General features: G+C 45.6%; 1 protein-coding gene across 1 annotated transcript in view; it reads right to left on the bottom strand.

Moving 5' to 3' along the window:
- LOC140388070 (neurotrophin-3-like) overlaps positions 1-8,814 on the bottom strand; it is a 62,373-nt gene extending 53,559 nt beyond the window's left edge. The window contains exon 1 of the mRNA XM_072471679.1: positions 8,496-8,814. Within this exon, the coding sequence (XP_072327780.1) occupies positions 8,496-8,513 (18 nt within the window). The 5' untranslated portion in view covers positions 8,514-8,814. The remainder of the gene's footprint in view (positions 1-8,495) is intronic.
- Between the last annotated feature and the right edge of the window lie 8,705 nt (positions 8,815-17,519).

The raw sequence follows: 17,519 nt of genomic DNA, 5'->3' as shown, positions 1-17,519 counted from the left end.
ACTTACTTGTCCGAGAGCGGGTTCTGGGAAATGAGGGAATTTTCCTCTGAGGGATGGTTGAGCAGACTAGACCCATGTTCCTTGGATTTTAGAAGAACGAGAGATTATATATTTGAAACATATGAAATTCTTAAGATACTTGTCACGGCAGGGTGTATATGTATACTGAGGCAGCAATCCCCTGGTTTGGAAATCTAAAACATGGGGTCAGAGTCTGAGAATAAGAGATTGGTCATTTGGGACAGCAATGATGATAAATCTCTTCACTAAAGTGGTGGTGAATCTTTGGAATTCTCTATTCCAGAAAGCTGTAAATGCTCAGTAGTTGAGTATATTCAAGACAGAGATCAATAGATTTTGGTACTAAGGGAATTAAGGGATATGGGTACAGTGAAGGAAGATGGATTTGAGGGGGATTTGTCATAATTGTGTTGAAAGATGAAGACAGGTTCAAAGAACTTGCCTACCCCTGCTGCTGTTTCTTATGTCTGTATTTACTGATATTTGGGGAATGTTGCACAACTCAAAAGGCTGAGATGGCTCCGGCAGATGGTGTTCTTTCAGATTGTTCAGCACAATGTAAGCTGCATACTGGAGCAGGACCCCAGTTAGCGGTGTATATCAGTACGTCGGATCTTAATGTTATCCCCGGTATTAAATGGAAGAATCCAGTCATGAAGAAGTTTAGCGCAGTGCTGAATTTGACTTACAGATTTTGTATTGTGAATTTGCCGGAGGAGTTGGCAGAAGCCTATGATCCCATCCTTCATCAGTTGCAGCTTCCTGCACATTGAATAACATAGACATGCTAGCTATGTTGAGCAAAGTGTATTTGGTCGAACAAAGTGCAAAACTTGCTCATTTTGCCCTCTAACATGCCCTTGGCTTCCCTCTCCTGTCATTAATTGTTGAGCAAATACATGACAGCTCTAGGACTTTGAGATGCAGCGTACAAATCTGATTGACCTTAATTATAATCACAAAAAAATTTCACATCTGTTCTGCTCTTTTAACAAGATTTAAATTAAACCACATATGTTAGAGAAAGAAGGGGTTGCATTTATACATTATATAATCATTTGGTAATACAGAATAATAATAATAATATTTATTGTCACAAGTAGGCTTACATTTACACTGCAATGAAGTTACTGTGAAAAGCCCCTAGACTCCACACTCCGGCTCCTGTTCGGGTACACAGAGGGAGAGTTCAGAATGTCCCATTCACCTAACAAGCAAGTCTTTCAGGACTTATGCGAGGAATCGGAGCACCCAAAGGAAACCCAGACACAGGGAGAACGCGCAGACTCCGCACAGACAATGACCCAAACTTGAGCATTGCTGAAAAAAGAGACAAGTTATCAAAGCTTTTCACATTGCACTCATCAGGGCAGCTATGAAAGATAAACCAACATTAAAGGGAACAACAATTTATACTACATGACAGAAGAGTGCTGATTGGTTGGCAAGTGGACATTGATTGGTAGAGGCATTGTCATGGAAAAACAGAGAACAATTTTGGCAACATCAGGTTCGATTCCAGTCTTGGGTCACTGTCTGTGATGAGTTTGCACGTTCTCCCCATGTCAGCGTGGGTTTCCTCCGGGTGCACCAGTATCCTCCCACAGTCCACAGATGTGCTGGTTAGGTGGATTGGCCATGGTAATTTTCCCCTGAGTGCACAAAGATGTGTTGGTTAGGTGGGGTTATGTGGATTGGATGGGGGAGTGAGGCTAGGTAGGGTGCTCTTTCTGAGGGTCGGTGCAAACTTGACAAGCCGAATGGCCTCTTTTTGCACTGTATTCTATGGGTTCACGTGCTAACTCTTTGCCAGATCGCTCCAATTCGTCCCACTCTCCTGTTTCGGCATAGCCCTGCATTTTATTTTATTTTTCAAATACATTTTCAATTCCATTTTGAAAGTTACTTTTGAATTTGATTCCATCATAGTTTTAGGCAGATCATATCAACTAACTTTTTTAAAAAAACTCACAGAATCACAGAAATACTACAGTGCTCTGCACCAATGCATGAAATGCTCTGACCTGCCCACCTAATCCCACTTGCCAGCACTTGGCCCATAGCATTGAATGTTATGGTGTGCCAAGTACTCATCCAGGTACGTATTAAAGGACGTGAGGCAGCCCACCTCTCGCACCGTCCGCCCGTTCTTCTACCATCCTCTCTAGTGTTTTGTTTGACAAATTATCTTAAATTTGTGTGCACTAGTATTTGACCTTCCTGCTGATGAACACAGCATCTCCCTACCTATTTAATGAAAATCCTTCATAATATTTAACACCTCCATTTAATCTGCCCTTAACCGTCTCGGTTCTAACGACGTTTCACAGACGTTTCTCTCATGCCTGACACCATCTAATTAATGCACAATAACACACCTTTAACACACTGCAGCACACTATCCACTGATGGCATTCAGGGCGTTAACGCTGTGGGGATGGTTGAGAAAGTAGATCATATTGTTTTTTAAAATGTCATCAGTCGGGGCTGGAGTTGTAGGTAGCCCAGTTCTCCAAAGTCAAACCCAAACGTCGGTGTGCAAAGAAAGGGACGCCATTTTTCAACCTTGAAATCCCTGAAATTCAAGGTTTGTAACTGTCGAATGCCTGCATGTTTGACGCTGATATTTGTGTGGGAAAGTTTAAATGATTACAGATTGCAGCACATTTTGTTACGAACGGCTTGTCGTATTGGGGATGATCAGCAGGCGCATGCTGGCGTGGTTTAAAACGATGGGAATGAAGCAGGGACCACATGCTGAGCAGGCTAGCCGCCGTTGTACACTTCATTCCAAGTGCCTGCACTGGAGTTGTGTGGGGAAGCGGCAATATGTAAATAAAGAGAGGTTTTAATACAACCGCACTTAAGGAGGAAACAATGTTGTTCTGGTTTCTGACAGTTGCCCGCATGTAACCCCAGGAGGAAAAAATAAAACGAGCAAATAAGAATACTGGTCCGAACTATTCCCCCCTCCCCCTTTTCTGGGACTGGTTAACAGATGACATCGGGTTACAAAAAATGTACTTGGACATTTTAGTTCGGATCTGAGGCAGAGTTGGGTTGCTTGGTCGAGAGGTGTCGCTCTTTTCCAAAGAGAGAGTATCTGATCCAAAATTCAACTTGGAGCGCTTCTTTCCCACAAGACAGAATCTCCAAATTCTGATACTAAACCACCGAGACAGCTTTTTACAAGCGATGAAGTATTCATGCAAAACAACCCTAATGGTCATTCTGATCTGAAATGCTAGGTTCTCCATTCTGTCAAGTACACGCCTGCTCCATTCAAATAAGCTCACGGCTGATCTGAAATTGGCCTCAAAGCACACATTCCTTGCCTGGTCCTCAAAACCCTCGACTCCCCTCTAGTTCAGGAACGAGTTTGCAGTCTTGAGAGTCATTACCTTTAAAATAGAAAACACAGCTTCTGCGAAAAGGGTGTACAAATTAAGGAAAAATCAGTCCACAGGTCTGCAGGGGTAGTGGCGACACTTTTTTTAAAATGTAGAATTGAGTCTGATTTTAACCTGAATCAGTCCGAAGTAATTCCACAACATCACAGACTCGAGAGAAAAATCACCCCCCCCCCCCCTTGAAGCATGATGTTGGCCCTTACGGTTGTCCCTCACCTTCTCCAAGCACCGAATACTTCCAACATTTAATTCTCTCAATGTGCCTCACACCCGGCAAACGAGCTCACCTTTAGAATGTCAGCCAAAATAATGTGCTGCTATCAACAAAATGGTTATTAAAAATCCACTTTTAAAAACGAAAAGTAAGATTCCCCCAACCTGGAATCGGTGTGTTAAGGGTCCATCGTTAACATGGCGAGTGCTCGCATCTTCTCCTGATATTCCTACTGATGTCCAAACAGTGGCCACTGATTAACTGCTCTTGACAACCTCCCCACTCATCATTGGGGATGGGAAGTTTTCCGGAATGCCTCTCAGTCCCAGGGATGGGATGTTTTCCGAAATGCCTCAGACCCAGGGATGGGATGTTTTCCGGAATGCCCCTCTCAGTCCCAGGATGGGATGTTTTCCGGAATGCCTCTCTCAGTCCCAGAGATGGGATGTTTTCCGGAATGCCTCAGTCCCAGGGATGGGATGTTTTCCGGAATGCCTCAGTCCCAGGGATGGGATGTTTTCTGGAATGCCCCTCTCAGTCCCAGGGATGGGATGTTTTCTGGAATGCCCCTCTCAGTCCCAGGGATGGGATGTTTTCCGGAATGCCTCTCAGTCCCAGGGATGGGATGTTTTCCGGAATGCCCCTCTCAGTCCCAGGGATGGGATGTTTTCCGGAATGCCCCGCTCAGTTCCAGGGATGGGATGTTTTCCAGAATGCTTCTCTCAGTCTCGTTGTGAACCCCAAGCTCCTGGCCTGGCGTTTCACACACCCACCCACTCTTCCTCAATCTTGGCTATTGCTATCTCCAAAGTTGCACTCTCTCTCACACACAAGTGGTTATGGTTCATAGATTTTTTTTTGTTGTAAATGTCTATTCACAAATGTTCAATTATGTGAACGGGGCGGGGAAGATGGGATTTTCACAGGAGCGCTGAGAAATAGTTGTTTGTTGTTTTTCCCACATTCTCGGCTTTGAGCTTTTGCTCTCCTTCGCCATTGGATAAGATCTTGGCTGATCTATTTGTGTTCCAAATTCAACATTCCCATCTAACCCCCGCCCCCCCCCCCCCATAATCAAATCTTGGCCTAACAACAATAACCTATCCCTGCCTTTAAAAGTATTCAATGAACCTGCCTCCACCGCCTTCTAATGCAGAAAATTCCGAAGTCCCCCCCCCGAGGGAACAGAATGCCCTGGTCGCTGTCCTAAATGGGTGACCTCTAATTTTAAACAGTGACCCTATTTCTGGACTCACCCACAAAGAGGAAACATAATTTCCAGGTCCACCTTATCCAGACTTTCAGGATCTTATATATTTCAATCTACTTACCCCCTCATTCTGCTGAACTCCACTGGAAACGTACCCTCATAAGACAACATGTTTCACTTGACTGAGTGTCGACGGGAAATTGGGTCCATAGAGGTCAATGCTGTCAATAGAGCTGGTAACGGTGATTTTTGATCCATTAATTGGAAAGAGTGGAATATTGCTCTCATCCTGTTCATATGGATCAGATTCAAAAAATACATTCCAATCATGCAGAGATTAGTAAATTCAGTATAAAAATAATCCCCTGTCGTTTAGGAATTGGGCTTTGATCGGTGCGTTCAATCGGAATAGCCTTCATCAGGAACCATTTTAAACTAGTGTGAATTCAGCCACTTTAAACTAGTGTGAATCCAGACACCTTAAACGAGTGTCAGTTCAATCATCTTAAACTAGTGTGAATTCAATCACCTTAAAAGAGGCTGGTTTAGCACAGTGGGCTATGACAGCTGGCTTGTAATGCAGAACAAGACCAGCAGCGCCGGTTCAATTCCTGCATCCAGTCTCCCCGAACAGGTGCCGGAATGTGGCGACTAGGGGCTTTTCACAGTAATTTCATTGAAGCCTACTTACGACAATAAGCTATTATTAACGAGTGTGAATTCAATCACCTTAAGGTAGTGTAAATTTAACCACCTTAAACTAGTGCCAGTCAGTTCAATCATTGTAAACTAATGTGAATTCAACCACCTTAAATTAGTGTCAGTTCGACCATCTTAAACTAGTGAGTTCAGCCATCTTAACTAGTGTCAGTTCAACTATCTTAAACCAGTAGGAATTCAACTACCTTAAACGAGTCAGTTCAACCATCTTAAATCAGTATGGATTCAACTACCTTAAACTAGTGTCAATTCAAACACCTTAAACTAGTATTAGTTCAACCATCTTAAACTAATGTGAATTAAATCACCTTAACCTAGTGTCAGTTCAATCACCTTATACTAGTGTGAATTCAACCATCTTAAACTAGCGTCACAATCACCTTAATCTAGTGTAAATTCAACCACATCAAACGGTTCAACCACATCAAACGAATTCAACCTCCTTAAACTAGCGTGAGCTCAACCAGCAGAACGTCAGGCGGACTTCAAACCTCATTCCGAAATGTCCTAATCTGACCCCCTACCTCGACTGATAACTTTGAAAAGTGAGAAGATATTTCTTGGGAGTGTCTCGGATTGTCACCCATTGCCCCGACCTTGCTCACGATTTTGTGATCTGATGTCGGCTCACAAGTTGTATGCTCCTGTAAAAATGATCCCTGTGCCAAGGTGAGAATGAAACAATCCCCCTTTACCATCAAAAAAACAATCCGCAAAGAATGGGGGGGGGGGGGGGGGGGGGGTCCCGGGGTCCTGTTTGGCGTATTAGACCTGTGCTGAACTGGCCTGTTGCTCTGCCTAGCATCTCTCGGCCTGTCACTCCACACATATCAGTCCATGGCATGAAGGCCAACAGGGGATGCTCATTCCTCGGAGCATCAACGCGGATATCACACCTGATTGGCCCCGCTGGCTCGTCTCTGATGTGGGGCCGATGTTTTACAGGCGTGGAATATACTTTAAAAGTCACGTGATGAGGGGTATTCCCGCCCTCGAGGTTCACGATTAGCAGGTCGGGGAAGTATGATCCCCATGTGTGGATTCAAATGCTCTCCTCTGGCCGAGCAACCGCGGTCCAGAAGTCAGCCAACTGTGCCCCATGGACTCCACATGCACCAGTCTGAATCCTCTGTGCTAGTGCAACGGAGCTCAGATCTCTTTTTATCTCCTTCCTTTAGAATTCACCCAGGGCAGAGTTACCAGCTGTTATCTAAAGTCAAACAAGAGGTGCTCCAAAGAATGATGTCACCGTCACATTCGTATTTGCATAGCTACTACATTCTGAAATGCTTCCAAAATGCAGCACGCAGCCCAAGAACACAGCATTAAAGCCCTGCCTGCAAATTGGGTTAACCACGGCACGTTAAAGTCTAAACCACCCTCAAAGACATGTCATGTTCAGTCTTGGCCAAGCATGTCCAATTTAGGATTAATTGCCAGAAATAGGATATGCAATTATTCCAACAGAGAGGAGCAAAAAAAACTGGTTGAAAGAGTTTGCCACCATATGTGTTACTGATCTCACTGTTCTCAGACACTGCAGCTCCCAATGAACAGCAAAATGTTAAACCCCTGGAAGTAGATTTGACCCGGTAAAGGGCACTGTCCACCGTTGCTCTACACACTGGTCACGCATATTGTTCCATGCAAACAATCCTGAATGTGGACCCTAAATACCGTTTCGAGTAGATATAACCGAACTCTGCGCTGTCGAAGGCGGCCTTTTTTTTCCTTACAGCTGCGATGGGTTCGGGTGTTTATATTTGGGTGCGAGTTTCCAGACTCGCTCTTCTCTGCGTTTTACTGAACCGCAAGGACACATACGGAGTTTCCATCCACAGCTCTCTGGAGTACCAGATCCCTTGGCCGCTGCTGCACCCACTCTGAGCTTCGACACAATGTTGCGTTTACCCTCCAGCAAGACAGACAGGACAGGCCCAGGGCAACTAAAGGATGCTGCCAAGTGGGGCTCACATCTGTAGAGAGCGCAATCAGGAGCGGACCGAGTGTTTACAATCCCCGTTAACACAGCCGCCTTAAACACCACGCTGAATGCAAAACTTTACACTAAACGATTGGAGAAGATTTTTTTTATACCAAGTGCGAAATCGTGACGCCCAGTTCAACACTTGTTCCGTTTCTGTTGTGTTTCCCTAGTTTGAAATGTGTTTGTTTCTTTTCTTCTGTTTTGTAAATAGTTGCTTGCATAGAAGTGACTTACTTGCAAGTGGGGAGCGGGCGGGCAGGAGGATGTCAGGATTTGCAGAACCCTTTCCTGCAGAAGTCTCCCCCATTCTCCCCCCTCACCCCCCCCCCCCCCCCCCCCAGCAGAATTCCTCCCTGGCTGATATTTCGATTGCGTTAACTTGAGGGGGCTCGCTCTCAGAGTGGAACGTCTGACACTCACAGTGTTTACAGAGCTGCTGGATTCTGCTGGTCTGACCTCCCCCCCCCCCCCCCCCCAGCCAACCGGCTCGACCCCGAGATCCAGTAGCAATCAGTCTCTGTCTGCCTATTTTTCTGCCCTATCTTTTCTCTTCCAACTTACATCTCTGGCACACCCCACACTAACACACACTTTCTCCAAGCAGTTCCCTGTAATCAATGGACCCTTCCTTTTACTGGCGGACCTTTCTGTTGACCTATTTGCTTCTAACTGCACCCCACCCCCACCCCGAGCCCAGCAATGTGAAGAGAAACCAGCTCCCAGCGTCTTTAATGCAAACCGTATGTGTTTCTGCACGAACTGCTTTCTATATATTCCAGACCTTTCCAAGGGTTCGCGCAACAACGAACGACAACCAAGAGAAAAAAAAGTTTGCCCACTCAATTCACTCTGAACCTCCTTTCTCCAACTTTGACCCACTCTGGGGGCACATTTAAGGCAGACTTCGAAGCAGAAAAAGGCCAATCCCCTTACCGTGACAGAGCTGACCATGGCATCCGTGTGAATCGGTGGATGCGCGCCGACATGAAGGTGAAAGAAAATGTTGTCGTTTAAAAGGAAAAGCTGCGGCTTCAATGGTCTGAGCTGGCGACGGAGCCCAACTGGAGACGGCTCATCTTGTCGATGAGTCTCGGTGACTGTGAGTGAGTGATTGTGTGAGAAGGGGAGAGAGAGAGAGAGAGTGAGTGAGAGAGAGCGAGAGAGAGAGAGAGATCTGGGGAATGTGCTGCTTTACAAGTAACCAGTCAGATGGTTGTGTACTGGGAGTATTAACACACACGCTGCCGTGACCTTTAACGTTTGACACCCACACAAGGGCCCAGTGACAAGCTGACGCCAACCGCTGTCCCGGGTACTGATCCACTGCCCTGTGCCCCCACCCTTAACACACCCACTTCCCCTTTAGCAAAACGTTTTAATCATCCCAGGTCCGGCAGCGCGATTCAGACGCGATTTCGTGGCTCCGCCGAGGGTGAATCTGTCGTTCCCGGAGTAGAGAAGGTGGATCTGGAGCCGAAGGCTATTGGATCTGGGCCAAACATTTAACACAAACTATTACAGACTTGCCTCTTTATTCTTTCTCTCTCTCACTCACTCTCTCCTTGTCTATTTCTCTCTCTCTTTTTCCGGCTCCCTTTCTCTCCCTGTGCTCCATATCTCTCGCTATCTCCAGTTCTGTCTCTCTGTTCTCTCTTCATGTGTATCTCTTGCTGCCCCTACCTCTCTCCCCCCATCCCTTACACACATGCATTTAAGTATTGGGTAATGGCATGGAGGAAATAGCCTTTCTCATGGATGTGGGACATCGTGGTGCAGCGTTTAACTTGTGGGTGCAGCCACCCCCCCCACCCTGCAATGCTGCCAACTATTATAACGGAGCTTTGCTCTTTGACCTTGATGCAGCCGGCCTGTACACCGCCACTGCCATGCACTTTCCTGTTTCCCTTTTGCTGTTCCAACTCACCCATTTTACACCAGGGTATGCGAAAGGTGTTGCAGGTCGATTCGTAAATCCATTTCAAGTGGCAACATAAAGTCTGATCATTCTAAACGACCCGCTTCCATCTTCACCGAGACCCAGTCCAGTTCAACTGAATATTTCAGGCACTAAGTTCATAAGAGTCGGTTTCTGTGTGCACACACAGGTGACATGTCTTCAAAATACCACCTTCCCGTTGGGGCAAAGCAACTTTGCACGCACCAGTGTCATTTGACAGTCCGGTTGAAACACCGGTTTGCCTCCAGGAAGTTGTCTGAGATAAGTTAATTTTTCCAACAGGTGTAGCAGCACTCCCAACAGAACCGACATTTTTCAGGCAACCTAATACACCGGCTCGGCACTTTGATGTTCGTGATGCTGCCAGAGAGTTGACATGCCAATGTAAATCGATTGGATTTCCAAGGTTTGGGGCATAGTTGTTTAATAGTGTGAGGAATGCAATATGAGGTACGTGCAGGGAGAAAGGACAGCAATGATTGCTGTTTTGTAAATAACCCCCCCCCCCCCCCCCCCACATACACACACACACACACAAACATTGCTACCTGATTTCCAATCAGAAATGGGAACTGCTTTATGAATCAACTATCTAAAAACAATCTCCTCTTTGGAAGACAATAAGGAAATCGGGATATGCTAAAGCATTAGTTTTTCTTTTAAAGTTGAACGGCAGTGGGCAAACCAAAAGCCAGCTCTGACTTCCTATGGATAAACCCCTTCCTGCCCTGTCAGGTCTGTATTGATTTGATAGACTTCAGCAGCGATACAGTAGTTGGTCAGAGGGGGCTGCAGATTGATGTCAATCCTTGCCTCTTCCAATGTGCCATTCCAGGAACGCTATTTAGTTGTGCTTTTTCGGTAGGTGACCTGGAGAACGGAAGAAACATGAAACATCAGGACTGTGAGACATGGCCAGTCCTCCAAATGGAAACAATAGAACCAGCTCAGCCGCTATTGACATTGTTATGAAGCACTATACACTCATATAGTATAGGGGCATTAAGCAAGTGGACCAGAGTAGCACCAACAGCATGGGGTTTGAACCTCTTGAGGCTGCTTCCTCGCCAAACCTCAGTGAATAATGACCAAGGCATGCCTTCGGGAAGACAAATGAAGAAGATACATCATATGTATTGCCAGTCTCAGTGGGCTAAAATGTCATTTTAGTATGATATTCTCTAGCTATTGAGCATGGCCACAGGGGTTTGAATTACTCCTTTGGTTCACATTCTCTTCACTATTTGGTTTTGTACAGTTATCGGTTCAGGGACAGCTGAGGAACTTGATTTAGAGTTTTCATTCTTATCTGGCATTTCGTAGCTGGTGGCTTTTATCCTGATTTGTTAATTGGTGGATTGACACGTTCCATATCTTAAATTCCAACTCAGTGATCATTTATGAAAATTATACTGGAGCCAATCAGTTGCATGAGCTTTCCTATTGTTCTCCAGGGATGGAAATCTGCCATCATTACCTGGTCTGGCCTACATGTAACTCCAGGCCCATCATAATGTGGTTGGTTGACCCTTATCTGCTGTCTGAAAGGGTCTAGGACAACCACTCAGTTCGAGGGCAATTAAGGATGGGCAACAAATGCTGGCCTACATCCAGCAAAATAATAAAAATATATTCAGTTATGGTGCTTTTCAAATGGTGCGACTGAGCTGCATTTCAGCTCAACTGCAATGGGAGTTGAGACACTGGCCACCAGACGGTGCATTATGACTAGACCCACAACTGCTGTCATGGAGTGGGCCATCGCTTACAGCTCTGCACATAGCCAAGTTGAGCCATACCCTTGTCTGCTCCTTCAGAGTGACAACAGGCTCTGAGCAAGCCTCCCTGTATGCATAACTGCACACTCCCCCAATGAAGTCCTCACCTTGATGCTCCACAACAGAAATCATCTGCAATGTTCTCTTCCAGGGAGCTGGCACACTGGCTGGCTATCCTTACCCTCTTGCCTGGCTGTAGCCCACTTGTCGCTGGTGACTCATCAGTTCTACATTACCTACTAAAGTATGCACATTGTCAACATCTGAGCTGATACCCGATGAGCGTCAGGTCAAGTGATGGTGTTTTATCATTGTACAATCTTGTTTGTGCTCTTCTGGACGGCACTGGTTGGCCAGGCGTGAGTTCTTGAGTATCTGAAAGAATTAAAGCAGAACGGGAGGGTTGAGATGTGGGAGGGGCCAGTTGTTGACTGGAACAGCCTGTTACTGCCAGCCCAGTGATTTGCAGTATCCTCTCTTGCAGTGGCCTCAGGAGATGCAGGGATGTCTGTTCCCCTCTGGTTCACTGCTGCTGCCTCCTATTACATGTGAAAAAGTGTTAGTGAATGTGTTGCAAAATTTCAAGTGCTGAATGATCTGGAAGCCATGAGATATAATTTGAAGATGATCCCTATTCCTCATATTCATTCAGTAACATAAATTAGGCTACTTGTGTTTCAGGTTTTTAAAGAGTTACGTTTGTGCCCCTATAAAAACATTTTAACCAGATATAACAGCCTGAAAATGGCACTTATTTTGAGCAGGCTGACTCTCCAAAAAACAGAAACGTGACGATCATTACTGCCGAATGTCTCCAAGTACCTCCTAGGAGCTAGGGAAAATTAATGTCACATGATTTTGAGAGGGGATTGTTGTAATAATTCCTAAACAGAAAAAGATCACAAGTACAACTTAGGTGATGAGGCCTCACAGACTGTTTCTGTGGCCACTCTATTTAAAGCCATTGCCTCAGTCTTCTCCATGTTATCTCTGTGCAGTGAGGTATTATCATAACCCCACAGTGAAGAATGAACAAACCCATCTTCAGATTACCTCAGGATGGCTCAACATATTTTAAAGCGAGTGAGGCATAATCACTATTGCAATATTGGGTGAAGCATGTGATGTACAGCAAGATCCCACAGATAGCAATGTGATAAAAGGCTAGACAATCTAATTTTGGTGATGTTGAATGATGTTTAAATGCTGGCTATAGGACACCTAGAGGACTCTGTTGCTCTCTTTAGAATAGTGCCATGGGGAAGGTTATTTTTTTTAGCCAGAGACATCAGAGCTCGTGATATAGCAGAGCACTGTCTGCATTAAACAGTTTATTTGCCTTTGTCCGTATTGCTGTTGGATCTAGAGTTCTGCAGCACCTCAATCGAGAATGTGAAGGAAAACATTGGCGACGGGCATCTTTATTGTGTTGATCATCCTCTGTTGGTTTGAGTTTGTGCTTTAGAAATAGATTAACTAACCTGTGCAATGTGGTTTCCCACAAAATGGAGATATGTGTTTGAGCGATTAAAAACCTGGCTCATATATTAAATGCTTGCTTCACTTCAAGACAAAGCAGCAAATGTCTCAAATTCCTGTGCTGAATGTATTAGACTGCCAAGGTGATCTGTATTATCAAAAGTATATCACTGGATTAAACTCACGTGTTGCAATAATAATCTTTATTAGTGACACAAGTAGGCTTACGTTAACACTGCATTGAAGTTACTGTGAAAATCCCCGAGTCGCCAAACTCTGCCACCTGTTCAGGTACACTGAGGGAGAATTCAGAATATCCAAATCACCTAACAGCACGTCTTTCGGGACTTGTGAAAGGAAACCAGAGCATCCGGAACTAAGAATGGAAGATAAATGAAACAAGAAACCAGTGGAATAATTAGTGCTGTTTATCTGGTGATTCATTCCAACCCCCCACACCCCCTCCACCCCATCCCAGATTCTCTCTTGTTTAACAGAACATTTCCCTGTTCCAGCTTCAGCAGGGGCATCTTATAGGAATTTACTGAACATCTGCCCAGATACAGATGACTTTAAACATTTCCAGTTTCAAACTGGGAATTGAAGTTGCGGTCTCCTCTTCAGTCAGTTGACAATTAGTTTCAAAAACCTCCAAACAGTCATTACTGAGGAAAAGGGAACACTAAGATGGATCACCAAAATTAGGTTATTAATTTGGATCATACTCATGTGAATCACTAGCTGGAGCCAACAGTTCAGTCCAAGGGAGTTGCTTATTTTAACTTTGTGGGAAGCATTTCCCCTGTGAGATCTGTTTTTTTGTCTGGCTTGGTCTCTCTTATTGGTCTAACATGTCTGAGATGAATTGTGTTTGGAGAAAATTTCAATCTAAAGTGGACAGAAGCCCATAACAAAAAATTTCCCCAAAGTGGAACTAAGTTAGCAGGCTTATTTGAGTAGTCCAAATATGGAACTGGGGATCGGTTAGCTCAGTTGGCGGGACAGCTGGTTGGAGGGGCGTCAATAGCGCGGGGTTCAATTCCGATACCGGCAGAGGTTATTCAGAAAGGCTTCTCCTTCTCAACCTTACCCCACCCCTAGGGTGTGGTGACCGTCAGGTTAAATCACCACCAGTCAGCTCTCCCCTCAATGGGACTACAGCGACTTTCGTTTCTTAAGGTATATTGGAGGGGCAGAGTATAAAGAACTTTACTGTGAGATTAGAACTGATGCTGGAATTGCTTTGCTTGAACTGGGGCACTTCCAGTCCCTATCACTGCACCCTTTGACTTGATGGGCATGACATTCAAAAATATGAAGAAAAGGTTCTTATCCAAAGTCATAGCTAAAAGCTGAAACTGACCTTTGGATACTATATGACTGTCAAAATTCCAGGAATTGCAGAAAAAAGAAAGGCAGGATCGCATCAACAGTGCAGTTCCTCTAACTCTGATTCAGTAACAACTTCAGCACAGTTGTCTTACTGGAATTTTGTACAGGTACAAGGGATTACCTCGTTGATGAAAATTGTGTCAGCAATGGGTTCCTGTGTGGATCTCTTTGGGAGCTGACTCTTTGTTTGTGGGGCCTGATCCCACTAAGGAAGGGAATGTGAGTTGGGAACTCACGCAGACCATTGAAGAAGCGACCAATTAAGGAGCTGTCTCAAATAACCGTGTCCAGTTAAGGTTGGAGGGTGAGCTCTCAAGACTGGAGAGCCAATGAAGGGACCCTGACCACTGACCACATGGTCAGCCTCCCCCTCACCACTCCACTCTACCCCCCTCTCCCCAACCCCCATGCCCTGGGCTCCCCACACCAGTTAGACATCGGAGGTAAGTGAAAGGGAGGGTGCTTCTTTGAGATGGAGGAGCCATCTAAGGACATTTTCAATACTTTAAAACAAAAAGTGTCCACATCTGTGTGATCACCGTTGTGGAGGGGTGAGGATGGGAGGGGGTGGTCCTCAGTCCTCCAGAGGTACGTCTGTGGCCATCTCAATATGTCATCTTCAGGGATGCAGATGTTTAATGCTGGAGCACTGGATCCCAGTCTGCCATCGGGAGGCTGTCATCAGACTAGCTTCAAAATGGTCCGGAGGTAAACATGTACACTGCTCTCCAGCACCAATCTTCCAGGCCTCCACCTCAAGTCCCCACTCGGACAGCAATCAAACATTTTACCAATGGTCTCTGCACATCGTCAGTACCTTCACCACTGGTCATTGAATTAGAAATAAGCAGCATCCCCTGCCATTCATGTTAAACCCCAAATGTACGTCATAATACTGAAAAATGGAACTTTGTTTTTCACAATTATCCCAACAGGAAGTATATAAAACATTGTATTCAGTCACAAGGGTGATATCTGGGGAGCACGGTAGCATAGTGGTTAGCACAGTTGCTTCACAGCTCCAGGGTCCCAGGTTCGATTCCCGGCTTGGGTCCATGTCTGCGCGGAGTTTGCACTTTCTCCTTGTGTCTGCGTGGGTTTCCTCCGGGTGCTCCGGTTTCCTCCCACAGTCCAAAAATACGCAGGTTAGGTGGATTGGCCATGCTAAATTGCCCTTAGTGTCCCAAAAGGTTGGGTTGGGTTGAGTGGGGTTACTGGTTTACAGAGATAGGGTGGGGGTGTGGGCTTAGGTAGGGTGCTCTTTCCAAGGGCCGGTGCAGACTCGATGGGCCGAATAGCCTAATTCTGCACTAACCTAATTACCAGGCGATGTGCTATGTGTGAAGTTGCCCTCACAATGCAATACCTTTACCCTGGCTTAGGAAATTGATGACTGCTGTACATTTGTCAAAGAATTCAAGCATTAACAGCTTGAGGGAGTGAGCAAAGCAGAGGAGGTTTTCATTGTACCTCTCAATCTTTGCTCCATTGTCAAGAGTGTAATGGAATACTCTCCATTTCCCGGATGAGTGCAGCTCAAACAACACTCCAGAAGCTTGACTCCATCCAGGACAAAGCAGCCTGCTTGATTGCTCCTCCTTCCACAAACATTCAAACCCTCCACCACCGACGAACAGTGGCAGCCATGTGTACCATCTACAAGATGCACTGTAGTAACTCACCAAGTTCCTTAGACAGTGATGCACTATCAATTACGACGAGACGAGAGCAGAGAGTAATCGAGGCTTTATTAAGCAGAGGTGTGTTGCCTCCTGCAGCTGCTGCCGAAATGGCTGCAGCTCGGTGAGCACACACATTTATACTCCGCCTACTGGGCGGAGCGAGCAGGCAGGAATCTACCCCCGTACCTGTAGTACAGGAGCCTTACCGTATTACCTCTCATATACGTATTATACAAACAGTGGTGACTACCACAGACAGCAACTTCCAAACCCATGGCCACTACCATGTAGAAGGACAAGAGCAGCAAATACCTGGGAACCCCACCACCTGGAGGTTCCCCTCCAAGTCACTCACCACCCTGACTTAGAAATATATTGTCATTCCTTTACTGTCCTGGGGTAACATCCTGGAACTCCCTCCCGAACAGCACTGTGGGTGTACTTACACCTAACGGACTGCAGTGGTTCAAGAAGGCAACTCACCACCACCTTCTGAAGGGCAACTAGGGATGGGCAATAAATGTTGGCCTAGCCAGCAATGCCCACATCCTGTAAATGAATTTTAAAAAAGAACAATAATTCATATATCAGCCCACCACCCAAAGCTTTCCTCCATTAACTGCTCACTAAAAAACAGCACATAACAATGGCACAGCATAGAACAGATTATAGGATACTGTTATTTGATCTGCTTCCTTTTAAAAGTCAGTTTCCCATTAGGGGAGGTACAATTTTCAAAATATTGATGGCAGTAAACTGCACCAACTTCCTTTGGCAAGCATAACCCTTGGCTTTTGTAGATTCCATGCTGGGGATAACCAACTTAACCAACAAGTAATTTAGCCAGAGAATAAATTGTGTTCCTTGATATTCCCTGGCCCATAAAAAATACATTTGAAACATAGACATAGAACCACTACAGCACAGAAGGAGGCCACTTGGCCCATCGAGACTCTACCAACTCTCCGAAAGAGCACCCCACCAAGTCCCACTCTCCCGCCCTAGCCCCATAACCCCAACTACCCTGCACACCTTTGGACTGTGGGAGGAAGCCAGAGCATGCGGAGGAAACCCACACAGACACAGGAAGAATGTACCAACTCCACATAGACAGTCACCCAAGGCGGGAATCGAACAGGGTCCTCGGCGCTGTGAGGCAGTATTGCTAGCCACTGTACCAAATTCAGAGTCCACAAACAATTTCCGCTCTTTATTCCTCCCAGGATCCCCATGCTTCCCTCACCACTCCCAGCCCTTCCCCAGCGCCTCCCCTTGTGTCAACAATTTGGTTGAGCGACATGAACAAGCAAAAATATTTGATGAGGTAGATGCAAAAACACCAGTTGTCATATTTTGTTTCAGTTCATGTGCTGGTGTATTAACTAATTTCCGGCTTGGAGCAAGGGAGCTTGGACTGCCATAGGGAGAAAGCAATGGATGTTCTCCAGGAATCTTGTGCACGCCTTCATGAAGATTTTTTGGTTGCGGTTGCACAAGCTGCACATTGATGTGGTGGAAGCACTTGCTGTTTATTTACAGTCCCAAGTGCTCTTTGGATGCCTTCTTTCCATATGTAGATGGTCGCTACATGCAGGCACTCCAAATCCACCCATTCTGACAGACCTCATTACAGGGGAAGCTGGCATAATCACCAGCCCAGTCAAAGTAC

The sequence above is a fragment of the Scyliorhinus torazame genome, chromosome 13 (assembly GCF_047496885.1).
Source record: "Scyliorhinus torazame isolate Kashiwa2021f chromosome 13, sScyTor2.1, whole genome shotgun sequence".
In the NCBI taxonomy this organism is placed as follows: Eukaryota; Metazoa; Chordata; class Chondrichthyes; order Carcharhiniformes; family Scyliorhinidae; genus Scyliorhinus; species Scyliorhinus torazame.
Note: the sequence above shows the minus strand (reverse complement) of the source record. Positions and strands in the feature narration are given on the sequence as shown.